Source organism: Lacerta agilis, chromosome 15 (genome assembly GCF_009819535.1).
Source record: "Lacerta agilis isolate rLacAgi1 chromosome 15, rLacAgi1.pri, whole genome shotgun sequence".
NCBI classification, from domain to species: domain Eukaryota; kingdom Metazoa; phylum Chordata; class Lepidosauria; order Squamata; family Lacertidae; genus Lacerta; species Lacerta agilis.
Genome location: NC_046326.1, coordinates 29,077,294 through 29,091,815, shown reverse-complemented (window position 1 = coordinate 29,091,815; position 14,522 = coordinate 29,077,294). Strand labels below are relative to the sequence as shown.

Sequence of the window (14,522 nt, the reverse complement as noted above, 5' to 3'; positions counted from 1 at the left end):
TCAAAAATCAGATGTTTTTAAAATACATGTAGTTCCTTTTTACTAAATGTATTACAGTGGAGAGTGCAGATTTACAAAGCAATACTTTAATGATACTTCTTTGTTGCAGAAGCTACCTGCAAATTTTGGAAGCGCCAAACAGGGGCCATTTTGACTTACTATATTAGTCTAATAATGTATTGCTATCCTCAGGACTGCTGTGTGCTATGCTGATCGGGTGTCCGCACTAAATTTGGCATCAGTATAATTGCCTTAATTGAAAAAAATGTATGCAAACATAGAAAAACAAAAAAAGATGCATTTACAGCTGGCTGGTGGCATTTTATTACATCTACAAACAAATCTGACATCAGAAGGGTATCCAATGTCTTTCCAAATTTATGGATTATGTAAACTTTTGTTCTGGACCAGAATGTCTTGTTTAGCCCTTCCTCAGGCTGAGGTCTTTGTGCAAATGGTATACAGTGCCACTTCCTTAATCTGCAATGGTTTTCATGTTTTGCACTGGATTTGAAAACTAATTACATTTTAAAAATGCTTTCTTTTGGTGGGGGTGAATGCCCTCTACACAACCACAACCCTCTGTAGGCCTAGTCTGTGGTGCCTTTTGTGAACAAAAAAGGCACTCTCCCCAGGTTCAGAAGGGGCTTTTCCTCAGGTATATTACAGCCCATTCATTTAAATTTGTTCTAAGAGGAGCAAGATGACACTTAGGATCTACATAGGGCGGGCCCCCTCATGGGGAACTAAACCGTTTATTTTTCAATCCCTCACACTGTGTTCAACCCCCCAACAAGGTTCTGGGGTTGCACCTTGGCTAGAGTCGCCTCAGCTTATTGGCGCTGCGCCTTGGAGATCTTCGTCGCAGAAATGTGCGGCGTTTGGGGGGCGGGGACTTTTCCGTGTCCCCCTCCTCAACTGCGTCCTACACGGTGGGGGGGGAGGCTCCCTCTAGCGGCTACCGGGGACACTGCGCCCCATTTCCCCTTCCTTTTCCCCCGCGCCGTCCCCTCAGGTTGAGGTGGTCAAGATGGCGGCCGGGGCGCTGCTGCTGCTGCAGCGGGGGAGCGGCGGCCGCCTCCGCCTCAGCGCCTTCGCAGCCCAAGGGGGCCGTTCCCGCCTTTTTTTCCTCAGGTGAGGGGGAAGCTGCGGGGGAGGGAGGGGTGAAATGTGGCGGGAAGGTCGAGCGACGGGTGGTGGGGGGAGAGGAGAGCCGTTTCTTTTTGGCGCGCGCTCTTTCCTCCTTCCCCCCCCCGCCTCGCGGTTCAAGGTCACGGACTGGTCAGGTGGTTTCTTGCTGCCTTCCCCAACAGCTCTTCAGTGCACTCAATTGTGTGAAGGGGGGGATAAGGGGGGGTCTCATAGTCTCTCCTCTTCCCCGCTCATATTATTCAATAAATAGCCTCTTTTACATGCCTCTTTTACACACACACACACATATATATGTTTGTATCTCCACACAGAGGAGGGTGTGTGTACATTGGCTCAGCCCGCCTCATGCAGAAGCCCCCCAAACAACCATTAATAATGGGGAGGTCGCCTCATGGATATCTGCCTCCACATATTTTACGGTGTAAAAGTGTTCTTTCTACCTCGGAGCCCCCACCTATTATTAATCCTTGTCCCCACTGCATTGAAAGGGGTCACCCCATTAATCTCTTGGCTAATCCTCCTCCACACACTCCCATCGAAATTATGGGGGACGGAGAGACACCCCCCCACACACACACACACCCCTTTTCCTTCCTCACATTGTATTATTTTGTTGTAAGCCCATCTTGTATTATCGTTCTTTACTAAATTAGTTAGTTGCTTTTTTTGCCACGGCAGCACAAACGGACTTGTAATATTTTAAGCATATGGGGAAAAATAAAAGACAATTCGGTTTTTTTAAAAATGGATTAAAACATCCCATCCATGCAAAAAGGCCTCAGGTAATTAATTAATGCGTGCTCTGGTCCATGGGGTCACGAAGAGTCGGACACGACTGAACGACTGAACAACAAAAATTAATTAAAAACCAAAAGTTTGATGAGAAAAAATGTTTTTGCCTGGGGACTAAATATATTGTTACTGTTGGTTATTAGCCTCATGAAGTTATTTTTGGGACTGAAATAATGCCAATTGAAATACTGTAATAATAACAACAACAATGGTAGCTTTATTTATTCAATGGGTCCGGTCCCGTCCCCCCCCCCCCCGATTTCCTTTGGGTCCTAAGTAATAATGACAATGAGCCACCCTGGGCTCTTTCAGGAGGAAGGGTGAGATATGAATGGATTGATTTTTTTTTTAAGGACCCCAACCAAATTTACTTATGTGGCCTGGGAACTTGCTTCAAGAGTTGGTGGTAAAAATCACTATAACAGATAAAATAAACAAATGCAATGAAAGATTCTAGAAAATGCCTTCTGTGTTCTGGACAAATGTTAACAGGAACACTCCCTATGTTTTTAAACCATGTTGAGGTTGTTTTTAACAATCAAGTTGTATATAAATAAATGTTATTAAATAAATAATTATGCTGATAATGATCCCTGCTAGTTATTCTAGTGTCTCATTTATCAGAAGGGAGGAGCTGTATATTCCTGTATCAGCTGCCTTCCTATCTTAATTCAAAAGAAATAGAGTTTTTAATTGGAAGTGGAGAGATATCTGCCATTTCATGAGCTCTTGCAATCAAGAGTCAGATAAATTTAAATACTCATGTGGTAAATTGCTATAATGATTGCTTATTGATTTTGTTGCCTATAACTGATGCATGCTGTTCCAACCAATCTGTAAAACTGTATCATGACATGGTCAAGACAGCAAACTAAACTAAATTGAAAACTGCTTTAGGTTTCTAGAAGCAAATATTGTTTAGGGTTGAAAAATTTATTATTCTCCAGTGTCAAATTTTTCAGTTGCCTAGGATTTTCCCACCCCTTGGGAAGAGTTCTGCTAGCATGTGAATAAGGATGTGGTTTTGCTTAACACTTTTACTTTCAGCAAACTCTGTAACCATCACATAATCCTCCCTGACTTTCATGGAAGATAAGGATACATGCACTCCAGGACACAAATGGTGGGAAATTAGATACACTGTCCTCAAGATTACAAGTAGTGTAGTTTGGAGGTTTGTGGGTTTGATTTCAGTTTCATCTTTGATTTTTAGCTGTTTTGTCACACAGTACAATTTTGTTACTGCAAATATTTGTGTATTATAAGTATGCTTGAAAGCTTTAACTAATCCTCCTCTCCCCAATAAATCAGTAGACAGGCAACAGCTCCTGAATTATGCACCAGACTGAATTAAAAGGAAGCTTTTGAGATTACTTTGCTTCCAGTTTATACTGGTATATCATAACTCCACACAATGGAAAAACTCTAATTTCATTTTCCAGAGAAGTAACCATGTTAGCCTATTACACAAAATAGATCTGTAGTACTTTAAAGTCTGACAAACTTTTATTATGGTATAAGCTTTCATGAACTAGAGCTCACTTACATATATCAGCCTGGATAGTTCAGTTGGTTAGAGCATGATGCTGCTAATACCAAGGTTGCAGGCTTGATCCACATATGGGACAACTGCATGTTCCTACATTGCAGGGGGGTTGGACTAAATAACTTTCAACTTTACAATTTTATGATTCTGACGTACAGGGTGTGGTGGCAGTAGAACTGGACAATGGTGTTCAATATATGGGTCAGAAGCAGTCCTTGTACTCAAATAGGTACCATTGTGACAGGAAGGTAAATGGCGTTTCCATGTGCTCTGGTTTCCATCATGGTGTTCCATTGCACTAGAAGTGGTATAGTCATGCTGGCCGCATGACCCGGAAAGCTGTCTGTGGACAAACGCCGGCTCCCTTGGCCTGAAAATGAGATGAGCGCCGCAACCCCATAGTCGCCTTTGACTGGACTTAACCAATCAGGGGTCCTTTACCTTTACTTTTTAGTACTGTACTCAAATTGGCTGAATGATTTGATTAAAATATTTTGATTGACTGAAAAGATACCACCAGATGAATTAGTTGGCAAATTTAAAAGTAGCTAATAATACAAGTTCTTGTACAGTATAAGCAAATGGCCTTGTCAAGATGAGGCCTCCCTGGTTGTCTATGAGAGAAGTAACAACTATTAAAAAATACTGTCTTTGTTTTCTTCATGACTACTTTATCATATATACATTTTTAAGATTTTGACTGAAGTCCAATGCATATTAACTTGGGGTAAGTCCTGCTGAACATAATGGGACTTCATTCTGATTCATAAGATTGGTCTGTTGATCTACTGATGAGTCAGCTCAAACTCCTATGATTAGTAAACTAAGATTAAGATTAATATAGTCAGGTTGAATTAAGGGTAGGTGAATCCTGTGTATTCCAGAGATAATGTGAAAAACACCTTCCAGTAGCTGGGAGGCTAATCAGGAACCTGCTCTTTGCTGCACTACTTCTCAGTCCTGATAAAAATGAAACAGGAATGAAGCTTACACAAGTTTTAGAACAAAGTTTGTCTTGATCACTTGCAGGGGCCTTGTGTCGTCAAACAGCCGATCCGCAGAAGACAGCTGGTTAAAATCGCTTTTTGTCCGCAAAGTTGATCCCAGGAAAGATGCTCACTCCAACCTCTTAGCCAAACGGGAGACCAGCAGTCTTTATAAAATACAGTGTGAGCTGCCATCTTATATATTTCTCCCTTGTCTGTCTTTCTTTTTTCCTTTCTCTCGGCATTTAATGTTGACTTTTCCTGTTTCAGTTCACAATGTCAAACCAGAATGCCTAGAATCCTACAACAAGCTTTGGTAAGTCTGAATGCTATGCTGGAATATTTGGGGGGTTAAAATCTAGAGCCTTGTTACTAATCTCATACAAATTTACCTCAGTATACAGTTCACTGGATTCAGTGAGAATTACTTCTGATTAAATTTGCAAAGGATTAGGAAGGGGCAGAGGAATCCTAACTGGGCTGGGGAAGTGGTGAATCTGGCACCATATCTCTTGCCCTGCTACTAAGCCCATCCTGTTATGATGGCTTTCCTCTTGATGGCAGTAGTTAAAAGCTCTGTTTAAGCAGACATCCACAGATCTACTTTCCAGCTCATTGATGGCAACTACCCAGGAGTACACAGGTCGTTGCCACCATGGCAGTTTTTTTGGTGCTGTGGTTTAGAGAAGAGAGAACACAGCGGTGGCAGTGGGTGGCGTCTTCCAAGTCTCTGTAGAGACTCTGGCAGTCCCTCACTTCCTTTATACCATACCTTATGCAAATGAGAGAAAAGTCTGCCTCTTTACCAGGTATGTGCAAGACCAGGCAACCCCAAACTCCGGCCCTCCAGATGTTTTGGACTACAATTCCCATCATCCCTGACCACTGGTCCTGTTAGCTAGGGATCATGGGAGTTGTAGGCCAAAACATCTGGAGGGCTGCAGTTTGGGGGTGCCTGTGCTAGACTATTCAAGGGAAACTGAAGAGTTAGCATCCACCACAAAAAAGGGCTGGCTGGTGAGCCAACCAACATTTGTGCATCTCTTGGGTTTGTTGTTAATTTCTGTGCCACAAATTTATGCAATATAAATTTAAGAAGGATATTGACCAGCTGGAACAGGTGCAGAGGAGGGTGACTGATATGATAAAGAGTCTGGAAAGCAAGCATTATGAGAAGCATTGTGTATGTTTAGTTTGGAGGTTAGAAGGCTGAGAGGTGAAATGATCGTCATCCTCAGATATCTGAAGGGCTGTCACATGGAAGATGGAACAAGGTGTTTTTCTGCTGCTGCAGAGGGTAGGGCCTGTACCGATGGATTTGAATGACAAGAAAATGACTAAACATTAGGAAGAACTTCCTGGCAGTAAGAGCTGTTCACAGTGTTAGAAACTCAGATATGTAAGCTAGGCACGAAATGGCTCCCTAAATCAGGATTACAGTCACCAAAACAGAATGCCTAGTTGCCATTTATGAGACAGACAGCTCTGATTGTGCAGATAAAATATAATGGATAGAATTCTACAGGATATGTTGCTAGTGTGTGAAAACAGTCAAGACTGAAAGATCCCCAGGCATGCATTTCCAGATGGTGGAGTCGTCCTTGGTTGTAAATAGCCGATAGCCAGGTCAGAACGCGCCTCATGCCTGGCAGATTTCGAACACTGGCTGTTTGACAATGGAACAGACTACCTCGGAAGGTGGTGGACTCTCCTTCATTGGAGGTTTTTAAGCAGGTTGGATGGCAATCTGTCAGGGATTCTTTAGCTGTTATTGTTGTGTTTCAAGGGGTTGGACTAGATGACACTTGGGTATCTCATAATATGAGACACATGAGGATGTTATTTATTTAATAAAAGCATTTTTATCAGCTAAAAAAATGTTCCCAGAGCAGCTTGTGAATGTCAGTGATAAGACTGTCCTTGCCCTCAGGCTTAAATCTGAAAGACATGACACAAAAAGAAAAGGAATTGGGAGGAGGAAAAAGCAAATTCAGACTGGAATGGATAGATTTCAAGTAGATGGAAAAGTTGTTGGTGTTCCATCGGAGCCGATCGAGAGGCCCTGCAATCCCACCTCTCTTCTCTCCTTTAGCTCGATGGAATGGCTACTGTAATTATGTTCTCTTTTGCTTCTGCTTTTTTAAAAGTCAAGAGGTGCTGCCAAAGATCCACGAAGGGAAGGAATATCCATGTACACTGGTGGGGACGTGGAACACGTGGTACGGAGAGCAAGATCAGGCTGGTAGGAGATAAGATGTACAACAGAATGCACAACTGCGCTAATGATGTGTGCTTGTGATAGGGGCCCTCTTCCAGCCAGGATGGGAACATGCAGGGTGTGGGGCAAGGTCTGGGGACAGTGGACAACCAACACCAGCAGCAGTGAGCAGAGAGCCTCTAACAAGCCCAGGAAGATTCCAAGAGAAAATGGACATTTCTCCATCAAAACTCAGAGCCTCAACAGAATCCTTATGTCCCCAATGTAACCTTGCCTGAATGTCATTCAGGCAAGGTTGCAGGGAATGTAAAGGTGCTGCTCTGGCGCAGACCCAGGCACTGCAGAACCATCAAATGGTTTCAGATTGCATCTTCTTCCTTCTCCAACAGCTCCTGAGAATAAGCACCCTTGCATAGCTGGCAGGCTGGTTCAGACAACTTCAGAATTGCCACTCCCAAGTCTGGACGTACCACTCCTAAGTCTAGACACTCCCCCTCACAGACGGGTCTTTTTGCAGTTCTCTCAGGGGACTGGCCAATTTCATAGTCCACGAGACCTTCTTGGCAGATGCTGCTGGCTCAAATTCTGTATCAGAAAGGCCTGAGTGACTGGGTGACAGTTTGTAGCCTTCCTCTGACTGGTAAAATCTTTGGAAGTGGGCTCATTGTAGAGCTATGGTTCTTTCTTTTCTTTTTTCTTTTTACAAACTTTATATACCACTTACTCAACAGAAAACCTCTAGGTGGTTTACAGCCACTCTTTGCTGCCTGCCCCCACCCAAACACACACATTCATTTCAGTGGGGCTTGTGTAGGATATCTTCCCCAGGGCATCGTCCCATTTATCTTTTTTGTTTGGCCTCTGACTTCTGCTGGTGGAGAAAGGAAATTATATAGGCTTAAGGAAGGACAGTGACCAGTGAATAAATCAGGGCTTGGGTCAGAGAGGGTGCTTAGAGCCTAAGTGATGCATTTCAAGGGAGAAGTTGGTGGCTCCGAAAAAAAGATTCCTCAGATTGCCTACTGGAAGGCCCCTGGCTTGAGATCTCTCAGAACTGGTGTGGAAGGGTCATAGCTGAGTTGTAGAGCGTCTGCTTTGCATGCAGGATACCCCAGGTGCAATCCCTGGTATCTGCTAGCAGGGTTGGGAGATACTCCCATGCTGAAATCCTGGAGAGCTGCAACCAGTCAGTGTAAACAATACTGAGCTAGATGGATGAATAATCTGACTCGGTATGGCATGTTCCTAGGCACTGAGAGAAAGTGAGAGGGCTAACCACTCTCATGGTGTGCTGGGAAAAGGGTGCTGGTGGCCACCAGGATTGGAAAGAAAGAGCTAGGAGAAATGACAGTGGGATACAGGATTTGGCCAGGAAGAAGCTGACGTTTGGGGAGTCTGTTTTGAATCTCCAGTAGGGAAGGGAGACTCTTAAACATGCCATTTTTCATTTCAGTTCATCTGTGGCGGTATGAGGGAGGCTATCCAGCTCTTACAGAGGTCATGAGTAAGCTTCGACATGATAAGGTAAGTCCTAGCATATAAGATTGGACTTCATCAGCCTGACCCTTAAAAGTCACTTTGCCTCTCAAACTTAATAGTTTATTGCAAAAAAAAATCTCCATTGTCAAGGACTCCCAGAGTTTGCGTATCAAACCAGGATACAGTCTTTAAGTTTGGCGTTCTCCTAGTATTAAGCTCTTAATATCTGGACAGATGAAGCATAAACTAGATCATTTAAAAAATAAATACATGTGATCTTGCCTTGTTGTCATTGTAATGATTTTTCATTTTATTTTTAGGGGTTTGTGGAGTTTCGCAAAGAGAGGGGAAACATGCTTCTCTCCCGCAAGAATCAGCTGCTGTTGGAGTTCAGTTTTTGGAATGAGCCTGTTCCAAGGACAGGGCCAAATATCTATGAACTGAGGTCTTATCAACTCCGTGTGAGTGTCTTTATGTATTCATAAAATAGTCATTCCCTCCCTCCCTCACTCTCTGTGTGTGTGTCCATGGGTTCATGAGACCTTTAAGAGTGAGACTGCATTCACTCTTTGTCAGGCTAGCCTTTAAATTTGTTATGAGAATCCATCTGGTAGACAATTCATAGGTTGATTCCTGCCATAAATGGATAATAGAGAGCACATTGCAACTTTTTCATTGATTTTTCCTTTTTTCTCTTGGAAGTCCTGCCTTTTGAACAGAAAAGGTTGCATTTACTAACAGTGCAATCCTATATGTTTTTACTGAGAAGCAATCATTGTTTATTTATCATATATATTCAGTGTATATATCATATTTCTGACAGAAATGCTCCCTATCAATGTCAACAGGTGCTGGAAATGAAAATTGGGACATTGAAAAAAGTATTTGAGGGAATTCTGGTCTTAAAGTGATTAATTGCCCCATGTCTTTTGGGCTGAGTCGTCTTTTTTGTTACTGATTAGAATCCAAAAACCTTTCTGGAGGCAGAAGAGAAAGCCCACATCTACTTCCCAATTGCAACAAGGGAGGGAATGGAGGGTATCATTCTCTTAGAGTCACCTGCTCTGTATTTCTTTTTTTCCCCCCAGCCTGGAACAATGATTGAATGGGGCAACTACTGGTAAGTGTCCCTTGCTATCCTAGGCTCCCCTCAACTCCAAATACCATTTTGAGAGATGGACAGAGCTGCCCATTTGTCAATCACTTGAACTTGCCATGTGCCTTAATTACAGATGAAAGTGTGCTCTAGATTCTTTTCTTTCTTCCTTTGCAGTAGCAGTTTGCATTCAAGCCACATCTGCAAAGGAAGATATTTCCTTTGCAGCCCAGCTTGAATTCAAGGTGTCACCTGCAGAAGAGGAAATTGTGGCAGAGCAGAGGACAGGGTAGGGTGGGGCGGAAGAGGTGAGGCTGCAGGCCAGATAAAAAGGTACACTAGCTAGGCACAGCTCATGGTCCAGAGGCTCACCGTCGGAGCTGTAGGATATTGCATTTGTTATATGATATCCATCCAGCACTATGTGTACAAATGTACATCAAAACAATAGTTTCCCCTTTTTGTCTCCTGTGTGGTGAGCCTGCCTTCCTAGCAATAAAAACATACTTGCCAGTTATTCCAGTGCACTTTCAGTCATCAGACTTACCTCTTCCTTTTTATTATTATTTTAAGCAGCACATGTACCTTCATACAGTTTAACAATAATTCTGTGCCTTTTTAAAAAAGGCAGAATCTGTTTGTTTGTTTTTCAAATCACTGGGGATGAGGGGTGAGGTGGGTTCATGATGTCACAACAGCCCTCCAGTTGGCACGGTGCACCGCTGACTTCTTGAAACCTGCAAAACTCATTTTTCCTGGAGCTCGACCCTGGAGAGGAACAGGCAGTAGGGACTGTTGTTGTAATACCATTCCCAGTCAGAGGACTGTTTTTCATAGCAGATGGGCAAGTTGATGTACTGGAACTCCAGTTTAGGGTCATGTCCTCCTGTTCATCTTGCTTGTTGTTTGATTAACTGGGTTTGCTGACAAATGGACGGTGAACACACAGGAGGCAGAGAACACCCTGTGCATGGGAAAATAAAATTTCAGAGTTTCACTCTGGAGAAACAAAACAGGATTCTACCTTTTCAGGAATAAATGGTGGGGTGGGCAGAGGATATGCCTCCCAGTGAGCATGACTGATAATATAATCTCTGATAAGTTCCTTTCAGACAGTGGTGGCCATTAGACAAGTTTTATTTACCATCCAATGGAGAATTCACCAGAAATTTTGACTGATGATAATTACTTGAGTCTGCATCTGCTGAGAGAGATCAAGTTGCAGCAAAGCCTGCTGGAAACAAAGCATAACAATGTATGACTCCCCATCTATGGAAACAGAAGACGTGGCCATTGTCCACATCTGTCTCTATCCTTAGGTGAAATGCACAGGACCCTTGATAGGTGGAAAACAGTAATAAAGAGAAACTAATCAGTCTTTATGTTGGCAAAGGTGGAAAGTAGTGCGTGATACTTCCACAGCACCTAAAGGGTCTCATTTAAATGCCTGCTACTTTGTCTCAAATTTTGTTTTAAGATTATCACCAGATGCAGACACATGGCATTACTGTCATAATTTCTTTCTGTTACTTTGTTTACCATTTAGCCTGATAAAGAGTTTTAGGGAAACTCAAAAGCTTGTGATATTTTTTGTGATATTATTATTGGCCTAAACTCTGAATGTCCTTTTCACATTTTCCCTGTGGGCCAACATGGGCTATCTTTACTCTTTGTGTGAAGTTCTATCAGATGCTGTAATATTAAGAATTCATGCAGGCTTCTAGCTCTGAATACCAAAGAGGTTATGTTATTATAATGTTGTGCAGCGATGGAATTAGTAGCTCCTTGCTGCATTCTTTATAGTACTGTTCCATCTGATAGTTACCTTTGTAATTGTCTCAGCCCTAGCACTCATGTCTTGTTTGTAATACAGGGCTCGTGCTATTGGTTTCCGGCAGGATGACAAAGAAGCTGTTGGTGGCTTTTTCTCGCAGATTGGGCAGCTGTACATGGTTCATCACCTTTGGGGTAGGTCGTCCTGGATCTGAGAAATCTGGGGAAGGACTGTAGCTCTGTGGCAGAGCACCTGTTTTGTATGTAAAACATCTCAGGTTCAGTCCCTAGCAGCTCCAGGTACGGAAGGTGAAATCCCCCTGCATAAAACCCTGGAGAGCCACTGCCAGTCAGTGTTGACAATATTAAGCATAGGTGGACCACTGATCTAACTTGGATTAAGACAGTTTCCTATCTCCCTTTTAATCTGCTCTCCATTCCAACAGTATAGGACAAGCAATTTTGTGAAACTGATATGAGCTTTGCCTCCCCATAGCAATACAGTTTCCAAGGCTCCTTAGGGCAGGGTGGATAGAGCCATAGCAGTAAATAACAGTTTAGGGTTTTAATGAGGTTTTCCCTCTGGTGCTTTGTTTATGGTATGTTGCTGTATTTGAGAGAAAGGTGCTGATGGACACCAAGACACTGATAGTTCCAAATTATTTTCCCCCAACACTTCCAGCATACAAAGATCTCCAGACAAGAGAAGACATCAGGAATTCTGCGTGGCACAAGCCTGGTTGGGATGAGCTGGTATACTATACAGGTAACACGGGGGTGGTGATCCTCAGGTCTAAGGACCAAACGCAGTCCTCAGAACTCTTCCCAGGCCACACTCCTTCCTAGTCACACACCTCATGAGTCCTACTACCTTGGAGTGTTTTTGCCTGGGTGGAATGTGGTCTTGACACTTGCTTGCCTGAATAGATGGTGAAGAGGGGTATGTATATGTAGAAAGTTGCCTTCTATACAAAGATTAAACTTATATTCGATGCTGTGCCCATATAGCCCCCAGAAAATTGCCAAGTTGGAAATGGAACTCTTTGCTTCAAAAAGTATCAACACCTTGCTGTAACAGTTTAGTACCTGTGTGGCAGTGACAGTTACCCAAAAACCTGCTAATGTGAGAGACTTGTCTTTCCTCTCCTAGGTTAAGATGGACCCATTGAGCTTCCCTTTCTCTGGGGTCCCCCAAATCCTAGAACCGGTCCTGCTTCCTAGTCTAATGCTTTGATGGCTACAAAATCCCCCGTGTTTCATTTGTAATATCTTGCATTAGCCTTCTTTAAAAAAAAAATAATTGCTGACACAATTTCTTTCTCCTTTCCAGTGCCCCTTATTCAGGAAATGGAATCCAGAATTATGATACCATTGCAGATTTCTCCCCTTCAGTAAAGCCACTGATTGATTGGTGCAGATTTACATTGACAAGCATTTGTCTTTTAGTTAATTTGGTATGTGTGTATGACAGTGGAAACTCTGACTTCTATAAGTACTGTATGCTGGGGCTTTATGAATGTGACCTCATTTCTTCAGATCCTGCAGGAGCACTTGGGATTGTGTTGGGGAGAGGCTTGGGAGTCATCATAAGTCTTACTGTTCAACCATCTAGTGTGGCTCTCTGTGAAACAGCCTTTTTCAAACACAGCCATGCATTCAGAGAGCTGGCAGGCCCTGTTGGAAACGCACAAGCTTCAGTGGTAGTTGCACGAGCTTTAAACCCTTGAACGATGCAGTATTTAATTAATGGGGAGATTTGTCACATGCACTCCTATCCATTCTTTCATAATCATTATGGCATGTCAAGCCTACAAGGCCTTCCTCTGGTGCCACAAACTTGCTAGAGAAAGCAGCCCTTTGTTTTGGTCGAGCCAAACTTATCTTGGCAATCAGCTAAGCCAGTATTTGCAAGCTTGCAGCTGTTTTGGACTACAGATCCCATCAGCCCCAGTAAACACATGCTGGCTGAGGCTGATGACAGTTGTAGTCCAAAACAACTGGGAGGGCATCTGGTTGGTGAAGGGTGATAAATGGCGTTGGGATGAGCTCTAAAGAAGAGTTAGTGTCACGAACATTTGTTAAGCACTCCAGGATTATGCAGTGAAACAGAATGTGAGGATTTTATTATTGTTATTTAATAAGCACTCATTATTTCCTCCATTTGTGTGGTTTAACTAACATAACTGCAGAAAGTAATTCTGAAAAGATGCATCAAGATGAAGCGCATTAAATCACTTAGGACTGGCACAAATCACTTCGTTTCCCATGCCCAATTCTCTGTTTTTGATTAAACTTTAAAATAGAGGGATTTGTATGCATGTGTGTGTATGTGTGTCTGTAACATTGTGAACATCCTGTATGTTGAAGCAATTATTCTGTTAGCTAACAAATCAGTGCAATACACTGTATGTCCGATTACCTAAGAAACATCCACTTTATACATTTCAGTGAGTTTTCTGGCAGAATGTGTCAATAAAATCCTATTGATTTTCGCATGTTTGGGGGAGTTTTTGGACTTGTTTCAATAATGATAAATTCTGAGTTTCTGCTGAGATGGCCTGCATGGCCACAAAGTCTACTGGGATTTTAAGGCTGCAGTCCTGTTTACCTTTACCTGGAAGAAAGTCCCATTGCGTGCAGCAATTATGAAAAAGGTGAATTCTGTTGCTAGGAATTCATTAGCCAAGAGATATAAAAAAAAGACTGCCAGTATCATGATGTCATACAAATCTTTGATCACACTACAGTTTAAGTACCGTACTGGTTACCTCACCTCAGAAATAATACTTTAAGAGAGAACTTGAAAAATCCATGGGGGATAAGGCTACCAATGGCTACTAGCCATTATGGCTGTGTTCTATCTCCAACGTATCACTAATGGGAAGAGTGCTGCCATTTCACTCAGATTCTGTTTGCAGGCTTCCCTTTCCCTGTCTATTGAGATCAAGCAGGTGCCTTCACCCTACTCTTTGGCCCCTGCTAAAAACATTCTTGTTTATGGACAACCCTATCTAGATGCTTAGAAAGTTTTCATTTTAATCTGTTGTGGTATTTTAACTTTTTTTTTTAAAGTATGTGTCAGGGAGCTGCACTCCACTGCCAGGCAAAGTCTGGGTGGGTACAGGGAGCCCCAGGCACTCCTAGCTAGCGATACGTCTTCCAGCACCTCCCCTGAGGAGGAGGAGTTATCCTTGGGCAGCCAGGTGGAGCGCAGGCTCGAGGATGCTGTTCAGAGACCCAACACCATCCAGCAGACCCGCTCTGAGGGGGAAATGCCACTTCCATTGCCTGAATTGCGCAGAGGTGTCAAAAGACCGGGAAGGCGGCATTTCAGGATGCCGAAGTTCTTATGCTGGGATCGCAGCCACAGACAGGCACTTCCGGATTCTTCTAGCGACTAGGCAGTCATGTTTTTCAATAGCTCTGCACTGTAAATAGCTTTGGCACAATAAAATAGTTTAAAGACTAGACAGACTTTGT

The 14,522-nt window shown here is 43.0% G+C and overlaps 1 protein-coding gene across 2 annotated transcripts; it reads left to right on the top strand.

Annotated features, from left to right (window-relative positions):
- Positions 1-986: 986 nt before the first annotated feature.
- NIPSNAP2 (nipsnap homolog 2) lies at positions 987-13,537 on the top strand. Of its 2 annotated transcripts, XM_033171450.1 has the most exons (10): positions 987-1,134; positions 4,520-4,659; positions 4,747-4,792; positions 6,624-6,718; positions 8,148-8,218; positions 8,494-8,634; positions 9,262-9,293; positions 11,143-11,237; positions 11,725-11,808; positions 12,373-13,537. In XM_033171450.1, exons 1-10 carry the CDS (start codon positions 1,031-1,033, stop codon positions 12,435-12,437), a joined length of 873 nt encoding a protein of 290 aa, XP_033027341.1. In that variant the 5' UTR covers positions 987-1,030; the 3' UTR covers positions 12,438-13,537. The 2 variants fall into 2 exon arrangements, with proteins under 2 accessions (XP_033027341.1, XP_033027342.1); XM_033171451.1 differs by lacking the exon at positions 8,494-8,634.
- Positions 13,538-14,522: the final 985 nt, after the last annotated feature.

Bases quoted from the DNA above. Each gene is read 5' to 3' on its own strand.
- NIPSNAP2 (XM_033171450.1), top strand. From the start codon at position 1,031: ATGGCGGCCGGGGCGCTGCTGCTGCTGCAGCGGGGGAGCGGCGGCCGC. The intron at 6,719-8,147 runs GTAGGAGATAAG...TTTTCATTTCAG, and splicing joins CGGAGAGCAAGATCAGGCTG to TTCATCTGTGGCGGTATGAG. The intron at 9,294-11,142 runs GTAAGTGTCCCT...TTTGTAATACAG, and splicing joins ATTGAATGGGGCAACTACTG to GGCTCGTGCTATTGGTTTCC.